We start from the raw sequence: 19,690 nt of genomic DNA, 5'->3' as shown, positions 1-19,690 counted from the left end.
GTCCTTCCCTGATTGCCGTGTCTGAGTGTAAATAATCTCCGAGTTTGCCATTTCTGGAAGCCACACAAGTCATTTTGATTCTGGAAACCTCAGTGAGAAATACTTTATTTTTTTTCCTTTCCAGTACAAACGCTTTTTCAGCTTTTAAAATCTGAACAAATGTAAAATGTTTTAAAACAACAGAACACAGCCTTTTGATGATATCAGTTATCAACTGCCTTGGAAAGCTGCCCATGCAAGGACAACCCCATGGGCACCATTTCCTCCTTCTGCAAGCAATAAAAAAAAAATGCCCAGTTTTGTACAAAGTTCCTTTCACTTTTTAAACATGAATAGTTGAGAACTGAAATATAAACTGTCCATAGCTTCAAGTGACTAGTCAGGAATAGTCCAAACATAGCACCATTTTCTGGAAGGTCAGACTTCTTCCTTGTCCTAGTTTTATTAAGGCCAATCCTGGCTCCCTCTGTGCTCAGGAAGCTGTTCCTGCTCAGCCACTCTAACCCAGCCCTGGCTGGGGAAGGGAGAGCCTGGCCCTTGGCTTTTTCTCTCTTTGGTTGCTGCAGCCCTTTTTTTCCCTGGTGTGAGGGTATGGGAAGGGAGCTCTGGCAGGATGCTTGTGTGGGGTGAGGGCTCCCCTGAGTACTGAGGATTGACTTAAGACTCCTTCTTTGGGCTGAGGAAAAACATAGGTTTTGTTGTGTAAGAGCAGGTTTTGCAGGATGCCGATCAGCAGCCGGGGGTTGTTCTTCAGCCATAGAAGTGTCTCAGCAGCTGCAGCATAGCTCCAACTGAGCAAAGCCCAGAGCAGGAAGAGTGGATTCTGGTGCTGTGAGCACCTGGTGGGACTGGGTGAGTGGTGGGGAGCCAGGTCCCCTCTCCACAGCTGATGGCCCATGCTCCTCTGGCAGGGGAACGAGCTTATTACTGCATCAGGGGAACACGATGTGGCCAACTGGACTCAGGGATCCCTGTGGTCCTCCCCAGCCTGGAATGATGCTTCAGGGAGCTCACACAGTTTTTCTGGAGGAGAAAAGGTGCCCTGATGCATCTCTACTGGGAGCTGCTGCTGCTTTGTGCTGGTCAGGGAGGATCAGGGAGGGGATTTTGGTGGAAAAGAACAGGGGCAGTCTGGTGAGGGTGATGGGCACTGGGTGGGAGCTGAAGGCTGGATGGTCTGGAAGAGTCCATGAGCTGAAACGCTGAGCTGATAGAAAAATATGTTCCTCTGCTATAAAGTGCCAGACCTGCTTGGATGGAGGCTCTTTAATTTCCTCCTCATCCTAGTCACGAAGACCCTGTTGCTGGTTAGTGGAGGGTGCCTGTGGGAGGCTCCCAGGGAGAGGCAGGTTCTGTGTGCAACAGGTCCATAAGGCAAGGCTGGGGCTGCTCAGGAACATGGACAACCTTTTCCAGCCTGCCTGCTTGTGGGAAACCAGAGTCAAGCTGGGTAAGTCACTTGGGATTTTGATTCCCAGGCTGAGCTGAGGAGAGGTCTCCAGAGGTCTTCTCACAGGTGCAGGTCCCAGGGCTAGTGGGCTAGAGGAATGTGAGGGGGAGGCTCCTGTTCCCACACTGTTGCACTCACACCCTGGAGCAGCTGGAATTCTCCTGCCCCTGGACGAGATGAGGGAAACCACGTTCACAGTTTAAGTAGTAAAACAGGAGAGAACCAGAGCTGGAGGACAGGACTGGTCTCTGCAGAGACCTACAGACACGTCTCCTTGGGGAAGACACGTTTTCCATAACCCATTAAGTCAGTCCCAGATGTAACCAGAGAGCCCAGCAAAATGGGATTGCAGAGCACAGCAGCCCTGGGGGCTGTGGGGCTCTCCCCAAATACTGCTGCTGCAGGTTTTAGCTGCTCAGTGTGGCTCTTTGGAATATGGCAAGGGACATGGGGCAGCAGGGGGAAACTGCAATCAGATGAGCACCATGACAGTGGATTCTTCAAAAATATACACATACATAGCATATGTATATATATGCATATATGTGTTTTCCTAATGCATACCCTCATCTGCTCCACAAGGCATGTGCATCTGCATGGAGGAGGGAGCAGTATAAATGGATTTACCATACACAAGGAGAGCTGCTGTCTCGGAGAGGGGAAGCCAGTTCCCCGAGGGGACATGTGAATACGTGTGTTCTTTGAAATTTGCAATTCCTGTGGTGAGTTTTGTTCCCCGTAAGGAGCCCTGGCTTTGCTCAGTCCCTGGATTGAGATGCAGGTGGTCTTTAGGTCAGAGAAACTCTTCCTCAACTGATAACTACAGGGTTGTATTCTTCCAGAAATTATAAATCCACAAAAAATAAAATTAAAAATCAATGTTCCCGCCTCCAGCTTCCTCCTGAATTGTCCTTCTGGGGTCATCAGCCCAGGAGCCAAAGCAACACCCCCAGCCAGGAGGCAGTGACGCTGCTGCACCAGGGTCAGGACAGCTGCTGAGCAGGAGGGGAGTACTGGCACAGCAGAGTTAGGAAAAGTGGGGCCAACGAGATGAAGGGGAAAAAAAAAAGAAAAAGTAGCAGCTTTTCATTTAAAAATTATCCCACGAACTGTTGTCACATTGGAGCGAGTCTGTGTGATATAAGTTAATCCTGTCCTTCACGGGGGGGGAAGGAAGACACACATGGCAGTGTGGTTAATGCTGCCTCCCCTCCACCTTCTCTTCCAAGTGCCCGACCTGTTCTGCCAGCTCGGAGACCTTGGCTTGGCAGTCCAGCAGGTTGTCCTTCAGTCCTGTTATTTCCTGAGAGTGGGCAGCCAGTGTCCCGTTCATGTGGTCCATGTAGTCCCACAGACTGCCCGTGTGTTTCTCCAGTTCCCTCCTGATGTCGTCCAGGCTCCCTGTGAGGACACCCAGCCTGCCACAGGCTCTCTCCACCCGGGCCACCCGCTCGTCGAAGTGAGAGATCTCCTGCTGCAGGTCGTGGGCCACGTTCTTGCAGGAGCTCAGGTCACTGACAATCCTGGCTTTGAGTCGCTCCAGGTCTCCCTTGAGGTTCAGGACACGCCGGTTGCTGAAGAAGAGCTGGGAGCCTTGGTCGTTGACTTTCTCCTGGATGGAGTGCACCTCATCCTCGATCTTCCGCTCGTGCTCGTCCAGCGAGGAGTTGACATGTGTCACGGTATCCGAGTACTGGGAGACAGAGTCCTTGAGCCCTGTCAGAGACTTGCTCACAGTGTTCAGGTTGATCTTTAGCAAGGTGATCTCCCCTTGCAAAGCCCCCGACGCTTCCTCCTCGATTCGCCGCTGGATCTCCAGGATGGTGGCGTTCAGCTTGCGCAGGAGGTCGTAGTTGCTGTCCATCCGCAGGAGCAGGTCCTGGTTCTTGTTCTGGCAGTCTTCGATCTCCGTCCGGAAGGTCTCCACATCTTTGGAGGCGGAGGTGCAGCCCAGGGAACAAGTGCTCTCCAGCGTGACAAGGCGATTCTGGAGCACCTCCAGTGTCTCGTCTGTCCGTTTCCTCATGCTGGCGAGCTCGCCCTCCAGCACAGGCACCACTGCTCCATCCATTCCCATGGGAGAACTGACATTGTTCAGCTCCCCCACGATGGTCATGAACCTGTCCTCCAGGGTCTGCATTTTGTCCTCAAAGGCAGTCCTCATGCCATCCACCTCTGCCACCACTGTGCCTCTCATGCTGTCCTCTATCCCAGAGCAGCAGCTCCCCGTTTCCCTCTCTGTAGCGTTGAGCCTGGCTTCCAGGTCCTCAAAGCGCCCTTCAAAGAGGTTCCCTAGAGTGACAGTGGAGATTTCTCCATCCAGCCGTGAGTGCAAGTTCTTCTGGGACTCGGAGATGCTGTGAAGGCCTTTCTCAAGGATGTTCATGCGATCAGTGAGGTAGTCCAGGTTGCTGCAGCAGCTTTCCACCACGGTCAGCCCTTGGATCTGGGTCTCCAGCTGGGAGATCTCTTTCTTGATCTCCAGCTCCTTCCCATCCAGTGTCTGCTGCAGCCTCAGGTTGGCAGCTTTCTCCTCCTCGCACTGCTGCCGCACCTCTTGGATCCGGAAGTCGCACGTGGTCTGGATCTTCCCCAGCTTCTTCTCGAAGCCGTCGAGCAGCTCCCCACGCAGAGTGCTCAGCCTCGTGTCCACGTACTCCTCCAGCAGGTCGATGGAGGTGAGGGGCGAGGGCCGGGCAGCCTCCAGCAGGTGCTTGATGTGCCCGTCGTGGTCCAGGACCATGCCCCGGACCTCGTGCAGCAGATCTGCCTTGGTTTTCAGCACGTCGCTCACCTCGGTCACTTTGGTCAGGATCTCCCCCACAGGAGGGTACGTGGCGATGTCGGCTTTGTCCGCCACGTCCACCAGCCCATCGGGAATGATGCCGAAGCCGACTGTGGAGTCAGGCGTGCCCGGGCTGTTCATCAGGGAGCCGATCATCTTGGTGGTGTCCTCCTGGATGGCCAGGCGCAGGCGGTCCCCCAGCCCGCTCACCATGGTGTGCAGGCTGTCGTAGGACTGGGAGAGGCGCCTCACCTCCTCCTCCAGCCGATCCAGGCGGTCCCCAAAGAGGCCCGGCAGCTTCCTGCCTGCAGGGGAAAGAAACAGAGAGGGCACAGTCAGGACCAGTGCTCCTTTAACTCCCCTCCTTGGCTGTCTTCCTCTTATTGCCATTTCAGCAAAATCTCAGCCCACCCACCCTCGCCATGTCTCCTTAAGCTGATCAGGAAACTCTCTTTCCTCTTGGGATCCAGCCCTCTGCTCTCAAGTTAAACAGCAGGTGATGAGAATAGCCCAGGGGAGCTTTGTCTTGAGACACCCTCTATCAACCCCAAAATTATTAGAAAAATGCTCTAAAGCAATGAGGAAAGGCAATTTTGAAGCTGCACGTTTTGAAGGAGACAAGATTAAAAAAGCAAGTGGTCCTCAAAGGAATCAAATCTCAGATCTCTGATCAGAAAGCACATCACTCACTGATTTTTTGCCAAATTCATGCCCTGTGCTGGAACAGAAAGACCCAGGATGGTTGAGTGTGTGCTGGTGGTGTGGTGGCCTATAAATGTGAGGCAGGAGTGAGATCTCACCATACTGATTCTTCTTTGGTCCTGGAAACAGGTCAGGATGGCTTTTTGGATAGGGTGGAAGTCTGGGCATTGGAAACATATTTTGCCCAGGAGGCATTTTCGGGCTGGGGTGCTGGGGCAGCAGGCCAGGCTGGTCGGTGGGGCTGTCGTGGCACCCTTCTCCCATGAAGCCTGGGCAGCACCTCCAGGACAGCTCCGTCACTGTCTTGTATCCGATCTTGTATCTGGGTCTGAAGAACGTGCGGTACCTTTGCAGGAGAGGGGGGGAGAGAGAGGACAGTTTAGAGAACAACCTCGACATCGAGCAGGAAAGCAGAGCAGGGTCCTGAGTCCTGTTGGGTGTGGGGGATCTGTGCACAGGGGAAAGCCTGGCATAGACCCTTGTGCTGCACCTGCAGACCATGGCCCACGTCCTCCTCTTACTGCACCACAGCTCAGTGCAGCATTACAGTGGGGTTTTGTTGGAGTGTTTTTGACCTGGGACACCTGGTGTTAGTCAAGAACAGCAGCTGTAAGTGTATTGCTGCAGTCCCTGGCCCAGCTGGTGATCACTCTGACTGATGCCACACCGTCTGGCAACCTTTGGCCCAGGAGACCACAAGGGTGAAATGATGGAGGTGATTTCAAAACCCCTGCAAACTCAGATCATTTCCAAGAGGGAAGCGGACAGCTTGTGGAAGTGTTTTGCACTTTGAATTGACCTGCAGAATTTCCTAGTAATTGTGTCCTGAAGCCTCTGTGAGCATTGAAATACCTTTGGAAAGGTATTTTCTCTATGTGTGGAGGACAACAATTTGCTGGGAAGCCTAAAGGGGCTTGGGCTGGCCCTGGGCCAATGCTCTGGGGTGTGCACAGAGGGATGGCTCCTTACACTGCCTCCTCCCCAGCTGGGATGCCCTGGGAAGTTTCTCCATCACCAATTTGGACACTAAAACATCTATGCCCCCATAACCAGCACAGAAGGTGCGAGCCCACCTCCTTGCCCAGTGGGACACCAACACCCTCCCTCTCTGCTCTTGCTCTGCATGGGGTCCATCTGGAGGACTCAGCTGCTCCCTGCTCCTCCATGGCAATTTGCTGTGAGGTGACACGGATGGGACAGGATCCCCCAGCCCCTGTGTCTCCCCACCAGCCCAGCTGAGCCGCACAGGGTTGAAGATGGCACATTTCTCACCCCCTCTGAACGTCAGTGCTTCGAACCTGCCTTTTGGAAATTTCCAATCTGAATTTAACCAGGGCCTGAAAACCCTGAAGTTTGCTGTTTTGCAACAACACACACAATCAGGCCCTTGTTCTTCTCCAGCACATCCAGCAGACGGTCTCAGAGGAGGCAGCAGCACAGAGGGGCTACAGCAGCCACTCACAGCTATCCATTGCTCACACAGGGTGGATTCCCTGTCATCCATGGCCCTGCCTGAATCCTCAGTGTCCTGGCCCAGGCTGCAGCCTCTGGCAGTGCTGCTTCCACACAACTCCCAGTGCAATACAGCCACCTCCATACGAACCACAGGGCAGGGGATAAAGGAAACCCAAATCCTCTGGTCTTTGATTCACTTCAAGATTTCTTAACATGAATTTCCCAAAGGCACGGGACAGCTTCAAAACAAGCTCCTCTTCTTGGTATTCCTTTTCACAGTTGCTGCTGAGTTTCTACAGTCTTTCCTTGTCTTGTAGTGTGTGGAAACCTGCCTGGATGTGCCCCAGGAGATTGCTGCTCCCAGCCACTGTCAGGGGGTGAAGCGAGGAGGAGGATGGCATCCAGAAGGCAGGGTAGCTTCTCTGTGTCATGCCAGACTCTGCAGAGGAGCTCAGAGAGCTCCAAACCCTCCAAACCTTTCTCCCCCTGTTCCAAGCAGCAGCAAGGGGAAGTGCTATTTGCAGCTGCACAAACATTAGCTGATGGCCCCAGCACGTGGAAAACCCATGTTTCCCTCTGGTCTATGGATGCAGCATCTGAGGCTGTGCAGAAAGTCGTGATGGAAAGAACAAGTCAGCAAGTGGCTCCAACTGCCCATCTCTGCTGGCAGAGGTTCCATTCAGAGCCTGTGGCACCACTGGCACATGGACAGTCCCAGCTGGCTGCCACAGGAGGGGTACCAGGCTCCAACAAAAGCCCCTCTCATCCCGGTTTTCCTTCATGTTCAGCTCTGCTCCACTCCTCGGGCCTGGGGAGGATGCAGGAGATCGGCATTTCCACAGGGAGCAGCATCCCCAGCCAGGGCTGCCCAGGGTGGCGAAGCACAAAGCCCAGGTGTCCACACTGCTCCAGCAGCAGCTCTGGCGGTGGCACAGTGGAGTGTTTCCCTCCAGCACCGACAAGGTGGCAGAGAGTTCTGCAAATATTTTCCTAGGGCAGGAAGCACTGAGCCATCCCCAGCCAGGGGCTCTGTTCCCTCCTCCTCTCACTCGGGTTCTCAGTGAGCTGCCATCACTCTGCCGAATTGCAGGTCTGTGACAAAATGCTTCCCTGCACACGTGCACAGGCACCTCCCCACCTCCCACGAATTCCTGATTTATTACTGAATCGTAGAATCATAGAATATCCTAAGTTGGAAGGGACCCACAAGGATCATCGTTTCAGCTCCTGCACAGGACACCTCCAAAAATCACACCATGTGCCTGAGAGCATTGTCCAAACACTTCTTGAACTCTGTCAGGCTTGGTGCTGTGACCACTTCCCTGGGGAGCCTGTTCCAGTGCCCAATCACCCTCTAGATGAAAACCTTTTCCTAATATCTGGCTTAAACCTCCCCTGACACATCTAAGGAGGGACGGATCCTATCTTGCCTCCTCCCAGCACCACTGCCCTGCCATTGACTGCCTTGTCCAGGAAAAGCCTTTCAGCCTGTTTCACTACCCTGTGGAAAGTGGTGGTTTATGGTCGGAAAGGTGGCACAGGAGCCTCAGGAGCTGACAGTGGGGGGGAAGGGAGCTGTGCCCAGTGCCCCCCGTACTCACAGCACTTTCCCCGGGCACTTGGGTCCCCAGCTGCACTTGTGGTACTCGGCCTTGACGTAGCTCTCGGCCCCGTCCTGCAGCGTGCACGTCACGTTGCGCTGCACCACGTAGGCACAGTAGCTCCTGGGGGGAAGCACAGCGAGACACTGTCACCCCCTGCCCGGCAGACAGTGGCACCCCAGCTGTCCCCCCCAGTCCCCAGGCAGGTCTGGCACTGCTGGCGAGGTTCAGGCGGCAGGAGCTGGAGGGACCCCCCTGCTTGGGGGGGGGGCATCACCACCACACTGCAGGAGCATGGTTGCTGTCACAGCCACTCTTGTCATCAGTGCTCATGGTGTCACCAGAGCTGGGCGTAGATGGACTGGGTGGTGAGACAGCCTGGGACGACAAGCAGAACCCCACCAGCAGCAGCAGTTATGGGAATAGCATCCCAGAAATAGCTCCAGCAGTGCCTGGCAGGGGTTGTCTGTCCTGCTGCAGCTCCTGGAGTGCTGCCAGGGCAGGGACCAACTGAAAAGCAGCTCAAAAGTACCCGCAGGCAGTGGGTTCTGTTGCAGGTGTGATGCTACAGTCAGCAGAGAGGAGATGCAGACTGGCCACTGCAGGGCTGCAGCATCATGGGTCCCTCCACCATGGAGGCAGGGACACGGACCGGATCCGTGATGGATCAGGCTGGAAACCTCTTCAGACCTCTAGAACAGTTGGTACAAGGAGTAGAGACTCCTCCCCCCTGCCGTGGTGCCCACAGTGGGGTGCCACAGGTACCAGTCAGCTCCAGCATAGGATCTCTCCTGAGCCAAGCAGCAAATCCATGAGTTTAGGATAAGCTGGGTGGGAGGAAGGCTGCACGGGAAGGATGCAGGAGAACTGGTGGGACAGATGGAGGCCAAGGCTGTTCCAGCTGAAGGCAGGGCTGCTGGCAGGAGCAGATGGACTTGGTCCATGGGGACAGAGACAGCAGGGATGTGTGGTAAGGCAGGGATTAAGGACAGGGGGATGTGGCAGACGGCAGAGCGGGAGGAGAGGAGGGCACAGGCACTGAGTGTGGGGCAGAGCTGAGGGGCAGGGTCAGTGGGATGGAGCAGATGGGGCAGCGTGAGCTGCAGCTGCAGGAGGTGCTCAGTGAGGCGGCAGGACGTGGCTCTGTGTGAGCTGGGGGGCTTGGTATGGATGGGCAGGGAGTGTACTTTGTCTTCACCTGTTTGCCATCACTGCTTGTCCCTCCTTCACTGATCTGTCCCCACTCAGGGTGAACCAGAGGCCTTCTGCTCTGTCCCCTGAGTGTGACAGGGGGGTGGGGAGCACGCACACACACACTCGGGCACACACACTCCCTCACACTGGAGACACCACAGTCCTTCTCCCCAAACCCTTGTGCTCCAACCTGATTGTCCCAGTCCCTTCCCTCACCTCCACCTGCCAGAGGTCTCAACATCATCTGGACCATCATTATGACAAGCCCACGAGAGCTGGGCTGAGACCCTGCAGCTCATTTCTGTGCTCAGCCCCGAGGCTGCTCTCCACAGGCCGTGTGATGGGGATGCCAGGGGACTCAGACTGCATCCACTCTGTGGCCAGGCAGCCCAGAGTCACAGGAACCCCAGCTCACACAGGGGGAGCTGCCTCCCAGTGCCCCCACCCACAGGCCCTGAGTAGGTTCCTCCATCTCCAACAGCCCACATGGAGCAGGAGCTCCCTCTGTGAAGCAGCAAGGTGTGAGCAGGCTCATCCTCCCTCCAGCACCCTGGCTCTGATTCTGCTCCCTCTCAGCAGGGATGCCCTGATCCCACATGCCCAGCACATCCCCCTTGTTCCCCCAAGAGCAGCACCAGCACATCTATCCCAGCCTGCCCAGACCTGAGAGGCTGCCAGAGCGTGAGCAGGGACCTGTGCTGCTCCCCACTCCTCTAGAAGTGAGTCATTCATGCACGCACAGGGCCACAGGAGAGCCAAGGCCAGCCACTTCTCTTAGCTGGAGGGAAGGGAGATCATGTGTGCATGTTCATGTGGAAATTTAGGATCACAGTCTATCCATGAATCCAGGACCTGCTTACAAACACACTGCCAACTGTCTCTAAGTCACCTCGTAGCCAAAGCAGGCAGATCTACCACTCACTACTAATAAAGAGTGCCTACCTCCAACTTCTTGGGTTAGTGTGGTTCTGGCTCACTCTCCCTCTCAGAACCCCGTTCCCCCCTCTCACACCTGTGGCAAGCAGTTTTATAGCTCCAGCCTGATGTTTTTAGAGTGAGCAGCTGGAAAATGTTACGGGTTTTTGAAAGCTCTCACTGGCACTGCCAGTATTGTTTGTCTGGAGTGTTACTTTATTCATTTCAGCTTGTTCCGAACACCACATCCTCCCCTTTTCAAAGGAGCCCGGCAGAAACCACTCTTAGCAAACAAGCGGAGAGGGAAGCGACACCCCCTCCCCGCCCCCAGTGTAACAGCTTTTCTGCAATTGAATGGAAAAAGTCTATAGTATGTGTAAAGCCCACATTCCTTACTGCCTGAGCTTTCCAGGTTTCTTGAAAACATATTTAAACTTTAGTATGCATGTGTTTTACAAGCAAATGGGCAAATTCCCTCCAAACCAACATGTGTTTTCACACGTCTCTCTGTGCACTGCCACCCTTCCCTCCCGCACATCACCCCCCCGCGCCCATGTCACGCAGAACAGGTACAGGCACCTACCCCAAAACCGCACACGGACATCCCCATCCCCACCTCCCCCAGCCCCGTCCCACACGGGACCTCAGCATGCACGTCCCCACCGCACGCAGCCCGCTCCCTCTTGGAAACAGAGCTCCCGGACCCTCCTCTAGGTGGAGGGGGCACCGAGGCACACGGACACCGCTGCCCTGCCGCCAGCCCCTGCTCAGCACCCGGCACATGGTGTGCGGCAAGGAATGCCCGCGGCTGGTACCCAGGGACCCCCGCCCAGCCAGGGATGCCCGCTGGCGAGCCCTGGGAGATGGTACCCACGGTTGGTGCCGGGGGTTGGGTGCCCACCATGGGGTGCCCGCGGCAGCCCGTCCCCGGGGATGCTGTGCCCGCAGAGCCCAGACGCGTGGCCGGTCCCCGGTGGCCGCGGTCTGTGCCCGGTAAGGGATGCCCGAGGGAGACCCGGGCCGGCGGCTCCCGGTGCCCGCCGGACGGTTGCGCTACCGCGGCTGGGGGGTCGCGCAGGGAGTCGCTTACTTGTGCTTGCCCACGGGCTTGCCGGGGCCGAGCTGCGGGCTGGAGCCGGCCGTGTAGAGGTTGTACCTGCCGCCGTAGGGCAGGGGGGCGACGGGGGGGTAGAAGGAGCCCTTGGCGTCGGCGAGGGCCAGCAGCGTCCCCAGGGAGAGGCAGGCGAGCAGCGCTCCGCGGCGGCGCAGCGCCCGCGCCCGCCGCATGGTCCCGACCCGGCGGCGGAGCGGGATGGGATGGGACGGGACGGGATGAGGTGGGACGGGACGGTCGCGATCCCCGTCGGAACGGCGCTGAGGAGGGGACTGGAGGGCCTCTCGCTGCGCCCTGCCTGTCCCCCGCCCTGCCTGTCCCTGTCCCTGTCCCTGTCCCTGTCCCTGTCCCTGTCCCTGTCCCTGTCCCTGCCCGGCGGCACACGCCGCTCCGCCGCCCGCCCTTCCCCTTTTGTACGGCGGCGGTGGGGGCGGTCCGCGCTCCTCCTCCCGCCCTCCCACAGCCGCCGACCCCGGCCCCGCGGGCGGAGAGACAAAGCGAAGCCCCCCGACCCCCTTTTCCCCCAGTCCAGCCCCCGCCTGCGGACTGCAGCCCCCGGAGCAGAGCGGGCGGAGCGCTGCCGACCCCCGCGGGGGCTGGAAGGGGCTCGCATCCCCTCCCGGCCCCCTCCCCGCCCCTTCTCCCGCTGCCCACCCCCCAAGCGTACCGGGCGTTTGTCCCCTCGGGGTAGCAGGTGCAGCGGGGTCCGGAGCACCCTGGATCCTGGTCCTCCCCTAGTCCGCAGCCCTGCTCGGCTTCATCCCAGAGCGCGGGCGGGAGAAAGGATGGAGGGACCTCAGCGCCGCCCGTCGAGGCGATCTGTGGTGCTGGAGACTGGCAGTTGTCAATTATTTGTGGCACCAGCCTGGTGCATCCAGCATCACACAGCGAACCCAGCACCGCGGTTCTGCAGGACGGAGAAGAGGCAGGCGGTGCTGTTTTGGAGCCCTCCTCAGTAGATTCTGGCTTTGGATCCAGGTTGCAGGAGAGAAGGGGGATTCCCTTGCCTTTCCTTACAGATCCTTGGATCTCCCACAGCCAAGCTCATTTCCTCCTGTGTAGCTCTGGGAGGCAGTTTTGTGTCTCCTTCTCCTCCTGCACTGCAGACATCTCTGCTAACCTGCCCCCCGATGCCCCCACCCACAGGTGACCCACCACAGAGGGTGCTGAGCACCACGACAGCATTGCCTGGGCTCTGCACCGCTGACCACAACGGGAGCCTTTGTTGTTGGGCAAGGGGGAAAAGGGCCCCACCTGGGGCACTGGGCATTTTGGGAGGGGGTAACATCCCTAGTGCTACCCAGTGGAGGTTGTCTTGAAGCCCTGCAGCGCTGAGGTCATGCCAGGGAGCAGGAGATTTTGTCATATAGACAGAGACTGAGCTGAGCATCCCGCTGTCCCAGGGACACCCTCGGCATCTCACCAAGACCTCACCAGGGGTTTGATGAACTCTTGTCCTGGCTGGCAGGGATCAGCCCCAAGCTAGAGAAGCATCACAACAAGGAGTGCCATGCTTCTCTGAAACTCTTGGAGGAAAACAAGAAATGGCTGAGAAAGGGTGGCTGGGTGGAATCCGAAATGAAGGAATGAAACCTGCTGTTGGGGGAAGGAGGCATCAAGGCTTGGGCTGACACTGAGACAGAGATGATAAGATAGTGAGACAAACGGCCTTTTTCAGTTAAAAGGAGCCTTTGGCTCAGTCTGAGGTGAGTACAGAAATATTATCAGGAGAAGAAAAATCCACCAGAGAGCCGTGCCGGGGGAGAAAGGCTGGACAGACCAAGTGGAAAACCAAGAGGAAGCCTGAGCAATGAAGCAGTGCATCCTCTTGGTTCAAGCTGCTGCAGGGTGTTGCTGAGCCGCCGTGTGCCTGTCAGGCTGCACCCCAGAGGTGCTGAGGGGTGGTTTGTACGTGGTACATTTGGCAGCACATGAAGCAACTCTCATCCAGCTGGTGCATTGAATTGTTCCACTCCACTGGGATGCTGCAGGAGGGACGGTCCATAAGCAACTCCACAAAAACAAACAAAAGCTGACCGAGCCTGCCTGGTTTAGCACTGGATGCCAAAGTGGAGAATGAACCCGGAGCACAGCCTTAATTTTTTTCCCCTGTGCGCAGGGAGTGAGAGCCAGTTCTAATAACAGCAAGCTGCACGTGTGTGTCTGAGGCCTCTGCAAAAAAACATCTGGTGTTGCACAGTTTCAGAAAGAGCCCTTGGCCCTTTGGGCCTGTGCTGTGCTGGACGGGCAGGACAGGGCAGAGCTAAGGGTACTCTCACTAGCCTGGCTGTGAAAGGGAAGGCAGTGGGAGCTGCTGCACTTGGGGGGGGGGGTGTATCTGTCTGTCTGTCTCTGCTGTCCAACCCCATGTTTGAAGCACCGGATCACTTTCTGCCAGATTTCAGAGCGAAGCAGGATCCTCAGAGAGACTAAATCCCATTTTGTTGTTCTATTGTCTAATTGTTTATGAAAAAAGACATCTGAGTAGACAAGAGAGTGCCAAACTTAGGTCCCAACTGAGGAAATGGATTCATCATCGACTCTTTTATAAGACATCAAAGGATCCACTCAGGAGAGAACCACTTTGAGTGCTCCAAACCACGGGAAAAACTCTCATGTGCCTTATTAGCCATGAGCTAATCCAACCATGAGACACAGAGATGCAGGGAAGTGGGACTGGTTAAGTTGCACTTCTCAGGGAGCAGCTCAGGTTGGAGTCTTTGATGCTCAGCTGTGCTGCTGCCCATCCCCACCACAACGTGAGCCCTGGCTGGGCACAGGAAGGTGCCCATGAGGATCCTGGCACAGCATCCTGGCTTTGGAGAGGTGTTCATGGGGAGAGGAAACAGGAGACCTTTCCTAGCAGGGCATCCTCCCAACATGGGCATATCCTTGTGTCGACAGAGAAGATGCCAAGCCCCATCTCCCAGAGCTACAAAGCACATGCTGAGCACTGAGCTCCCCAGCAGAATGGCAGGGCTTTGCCACACTGACCTGCTGCCAAAAGGCTCTGCAGACCTGCTCACTGGTCAGGAAGCACCAAACCTTGGTGTTTCCCAGAGGAAAGGTCTGTTTTCCCTTCTGGCCTTGGCTGGAGAGTGAGGGGGATCAGATCAGAGCTGCTGCAGCTGATCAGATCTGGACACTGGGCAAACCCAAGACCCTGCTCACAGGGGTGCCTGACCTGGAGGGCTGAGTGCATCAGTGCCCCTGTGTGAGCATCCCCTGCATGTGCCTAGGGAGCTTCTTTCTCCACCTGGACTGCCGGGAGTTGATTATTTTGGTTAGAGCTCTCACCCCTGCACAGCTATGCTCCAGACCAGTTCAGGAATGAACAGTAAGTTTTTCCAAACTAAGGATCCAACAGAAGACGTTGTGCAGGATGCAGGAGGTACCCAGAAATAGGAGCTCAGCCAGAGGAGATGAGAGCAAGAGCAGAGGCACTGTGAGCAGCTATTCCCCTGCTCTGTCTCCCGGGGAGGGCTGGGTGAGCCACCACAAGGCTAATTTCACAAGTGGATGACACCAAACAGTGACCTGTTCTGCTTCCCATGCTTTTTAATTAACACTTGCATGGCCTCATCAGCTGGATAATTGCCTCCCTTCATGGGTCAGCAGCCTCTGACCTCCCCTTCCCACCTGGGTACGATGTTTGGTGCCTGCACAGGGTGCAGGGGGTGTACACTGCTGTACCACCAAACCCTCCCTCGGGCAGCACAGCAAAAGTGATAGGACACTCCAGGAACTCTGCAACTCAGCTTGGTCTTGGCCAGGACCAGCCTTGTCCATCCTAATCTGAAGCTTTAAACAGGTATCCCTGGGGAAAGCCCCCTGCCATGCTGGGCAATAAGAGGGCAATTTCCCTCTCTACTGGCATGGGGTAGGAGCAGATTGCAACAAGGGAAATTTAAGTTGAATATTAATAATAAAACAATATCTGCTAGTAAAATGAATATAGCCCTGGAGGAGACTGTATTGAGCCATCTGGAGATTTTAAAGGAAAGGTTAGATTAAAAAAAAAACCTGTCAGGACCAATTTGGGGTAGGGAAATGCATTGGATGACTTCCCAAGAGCTCTCCCAGCCTGAGTTTTTCCGAGTACAAATTCATTTCCCAAAGTGGCAAGGCAAGAGAGCAGCTCAATTTAGAGCGAGTTTCTCCCTAATGATTCCCACTGGATCAAAGGCATTCCTTGAACTGGCACTCACAGAGGCCTCTTCCCTTGGCAGCGGGTCTGTGTCTGTGTCTATGTCTGTGTGAGAGAGGGAGCCTTCTGGAAAGCCCAGCTTTCCCAGGTGCATGTCCAACAGGACCCACCCAGGGCTTGTTCTCCCATGTCAGAATCCATGGGAAGATCCCACAGCAATCCCACGCTGCTTCCCCAGCCCCAGGGAGGAACGGGGACATTGCCTTGCCCAAACTGGCAGGAAAGATGCGTGTCCCAAATGCCACAGCAGTGTGGGGGGACACCAGTCCAAGGACAGCAGTGATCCCAGTGGGGCCAGGACCTCTCCAGGTGTTTCGATTCCCAGATAAAACTGAGCTCAAGGAAGTCCACCATGGTCATGGCTTGGCTGCAGAACTGGAAGCTCTTTTTGGCTCCCAGCCAATGCTTCTACCCCATCACAGCTCTTGCTGGACGTGGATCATTGGCCTCCATGGGGATGCAAGTGTGCAGGCAGGAGGCATCCCTGGTCCATCAGAAACCCAGGGAAGGTCACAACATCTGCCTTGTGTGGAGGTTGCTGAGGTTTTGTTCTGGACCAGCCCCTGGCCCGCTCCCAAGGGCTGTGATTGCAGTGTGTGTCCCCCCGAGCTGTGGGGTGGGGGGCACCTGGGTCTGCCCAGGCTGAGGAGGGAGCTGCAGGGGGGGCTGAGAACAGGATCCCTTTCTTCGTGGGAAAGTGCAGTGCCTTGCAGTGGTCAGACAGCCTTATCTCTGGCTCCGAGAGCCACACGCTGATCATTTGTCAAGATTAGCGCGTGCGGTGGAAGGGATGGAGCTGTTCCAAATCCACGCTCCCACCCCTGCCCTGGGCTCACGGCCATTCATAAAAATGCCAGAGCAGCAGCGGCAGCACACACTGGGGCTGCGGTTTGGGGACGACTAGGAGGGGTCACCCACGGGTTATACAAGCTCTGAGCGGGGGGAAGAATACACAGGTTGCTTTATTTATGTATCCATTAGTGTCTTTCCTCCAGGAAAGGGTGCAGGGAGGCTGGCAGGGGACACTTAGCAAGGGCAAGGTGCAGGCAGGAGGTGATGTGCTTAAAAAAACCTTTTCCAACCATGCCAGGACCCCTGGAATGAGAGCATTAACAGGCAACAGCCATGGAGATGGAGCAGGAGCAGTCCCAGCTGGATTCAGCAGCGCACAAGTCCGGGCGAAGAGGATGCAGACTGAGGAAAGGAGGAGGTACCACCCTCCCAGTAAACTCCAGCATAATGATGGTGAGGCACTGGGCACATGTGGGGAGGTGGGCTGGCCCTGTAAGCCCCAGGGAGGAGCAGCCCTGACCTCAGCTGGTTCCCATCAGACTGGGCTCAGCTGAGCAGGAGCCTGGGAATGCTATAAAAGGCTGGTGCCTGGGGCTAGAGAGGTTGGAGTAGGTAGTGTTTGGGGGGAGTTCTGTAATTGGGGTGTGAGAAAAAAGACTGCTCTATGGGTAGAGAGCAGATCTCACACAGATCTCTGTGTGAGAGATCTGGAGGGAACAGAGGGATCTCTGTGGCAAGGAAAAAATTCAACAGCTTCTACTTACCTGTGAGGGTATCCCTGAAGCCAAAGGAAGCTGGTAGGAGAGGAAAATGCCTTCCAAGTGAAGGCTTGAGGCTGTGCCAGGGGCAGGGCTGAAGCCATGTCCTGTGAGGGAAGGTACTGGTCCCTTCCAACCCAAGACAACTGGTATGTTTGACCACTTCTCCAGGGCTCAGCCAGGTCCTTTGCAGAGCTGTGTCTTTGGATATTAGGAAGATCCATGTTGTTCCCTGGCTATATATCTAGCTGAGTCACCTTCTGCCTTTCCTGGGAACAGGGGTATGGCAGCAACCCAGCGATTTAACCACAAAACCTCTGCTCAGTGACCTCACTGCTGCACACAGCGGAAGAAAAACACCACAGGAGTGGAAAGAAAATACTTTTCCTTTGGAATATGGGGAATATTGAAGGGCATTAATACAAACAGACTTCTTAGGTGATTTTTTTTCTTTTGAAGTCACCCACCACAGGTGGGCTAATTGTAACCTTTGAGCTTTTCTTTGTGCCCTGTCTTCAACCCTCCTGTCAAAGAAGTTTTCCTGGGTTGAAGTGCTGGGATGCTCAGGAGGGCTGGGTGACCATGGGTACGTGGTTCCTGTAGGCAAGGGGTGGACACTCCAGGTCTGGAGTGACTTCAGCAAGAGGGAGGGACATGAGAGGCAGCTGTGGGTACAGGTTTCCCTGTGGTGAGCCCAGGGGGTGATGGCCCAGTGCAGAGGCTGCTGCAGGGCTCTGCACTTTAGGGGCAAGAGTCACATGGAACTTTCTTGACTGCTTCAATCACCTGCTTGGGTGAGGGTTGTCTCAGTGGCAAATGTGTGTTTGTGGGGTGGATGATGGAAAGCAGCCCTATAGGCCCAACTGGGACAAGTTATCCCGCACACTTGATTTTCTATGTTGTGCCTATTTTTGCCTAGCCAAGGACATTTTGCAGGAGATGGGGTCCTGGGACAGCAGGAAGTTTTCCCACATCTCAGGCCTGTTTTTCTCTGGTTGTGGTCAAGACCTGCTTGTTCCAAGCCATGGGCAGCCCAGCTCCCACATGTCCCCAAGCACTGGTGACTCTGGATATACCAAATGTGGGAACAGCTGGGCTGAAACCCTGCCATTACCCACGTCTCTTGAGGCAAGGGGATGAGGGGCAGTTATTTTTGGGTTCAAAGAGGTGCCCTTCATGCCCTCCAGCAGCCAGCTCTGCCCCATCCTCTGAGGTGACCCCGCAGGCACGATGAGAACAGCCATAAATAATGGGTGGTTATTTATGCACAGAGAAGAAAGTGTAACTAATACCAGCTTGGGCTCCTTCCAGACCTGCTTGGATCTGGGACCTCATGGCTGCTATTTGGCTTCACCCACTTCCCTTTGCAAGCAGCTGTTCCTGCAGGCCCTGCATCTGTGTTTGGCCTTCAGCAGTGTTTGCTAATCCTCTTCTCACTGTACAGCAACGTGCACTTGCCAAGGTCCCACTGACCCATCACCAATGCAAAAAAAAAATAAAAAGAGAGGAGGGGGAGGAGAACTTGATATCTTCTGCAAGTGAAATAGCTTGGGTTCAGTCTTGGAGAATTTCCCGAACTCTCAAGGAATTTCCTGATCTTAGGAATCTGCCAAAACTTGGGATCTGCGTTGGTCAGACTGTGCATATTTCCAGAGCACGCGCTGCAGTGTTGTGGTTTGGGTTTCCACGCCTGCCTTTGCGAGGGCACCCTGTCTGAATGGGTCAGCAACACCAGAAAGGAAAGCCTCCCCCAGCAGGCTGCAGGAATATGGAGGGATTTATTAACATCTTCCACCCCTTTATTTTGGGATCAATGGGATTTTTGATCCTAAACTCCTGTCTTGCTTCCCCGTGCCAAACCCCAGCCCTTGCGAACATGGAAACTTGGGTGCACTTGTAATGCTTTGGGTTTGAGAAGTTGTAGTACTTTGGGTCTGCACACAGGCAGACCTGGAATTAAATGATAACCTCAAACTGGCTAATATCCTATATCTTTACAACAAAACAGTGCCTTTGCAGCAGAAAGCAGCCTCTTTGCTTGTAGCCAGGGCTCAGCGTTCACGTGTTTATTGCACGTATTCCCAAAGCAAACAAGGTTCTGGGTGGGAAAAATGCAGCCCCTACCCTCGGAACATACTCAAATGAAATTCCTCAAGGTCTTTTTCCAAAAATTAATGCTGTCTGGATTACGACCAGGTTGTTTTTAACCAGCTTTAATCTGTGAAATCAACACCGAGTCAGGAAATGCTTAGATTGACTCCGAATGAGGTTTGGCCAGAACTTTTCTCCTGTTGATGAGGGATAGTTGAAAAACGGCAAAACCTCCCAGAGGGGACTTGTCCTGACCTCCCCACTCAACCAGCACAGTCTGGAGGGGCTTTATCACCCCTTAATGCTTAGATTTTCCCCAGGAGCTCGACAGTCCCCTCGGGTCATGCATGATGCAGGAGGCTGGGACAGTTTTTCCTCTGGCTTCAGTGGACTTTGGACCAGTATTCCTGTGGGCCAGCAGTGCTATTTTGGGAGAAAAACCAGTCCTCCCAGGCAATGGGTCAGAGTTGAACCTTTTGAAACACCATCTTCCCCTCAGCTCCGACACGAACCAGTCCAAGGAGCTGCTCTCTGCCTCCCTGTTTGCTCTGGACGCCTCAGCATCACGAGGTCTCCATCCCTGAGCTGGGGCTGGGGTCGAGCAGAGCCTGGTCTGGAAGAGCCCA

General features: G+C 55.3%; 1 protein-coding gene across 1 annotated transcript; it reads right to left on the bottom strand.

Annotated features, from left to right (window-relative positions):
• Positions 1–2,409: 2,409 nt before the first annotated feature.
• On the bottom strand, positions 2,410–11,390 carry EMILIN3 (elastin microfibril interfacer 3). Its single transcript, XM_027732514.2, has 4 exons — positions 11,193–11,390; positions 7,994–8,116; positions 5,036–5,283; positions 2,410–4,540 (listed from the first exon to the last, which is right to left on the bottom strand). Exons 1-4 carry the CDS (start codon positions 11,387–11,389, stop codon positions 2,646–2,648), a joined length of 2,463 nt encoding a protein of 820 aa, XP_027588315.2. The 5' UTR covers position 11,390; the 3' UTR covers positions 2,410–2,645.
• Positions 11,391–19,690: the final 8,300 nt, after the last annotated feature.

This window comes from Pipra filicauda, unplaced genomic scaffold (genome assembly GCF_003945595.2).
Source record: "Pipra filicauda isolate LSUMZ 115617 unplaced genomic scaffold, ASM394559v2 scaffold4_size7858003_pilon, whole genome shotgun sequence".
In the NCBI taxonomy this organism is placed as follows: domain Eukaryota; kingdom Metazoa; phylum Chordata; class Aves; order Passeriformes; family Pipridae; genus Pipra; species Pipra filicauda.
This window is presented reverse-complemented; position numbering and strand designations above follow the sequence as displayed.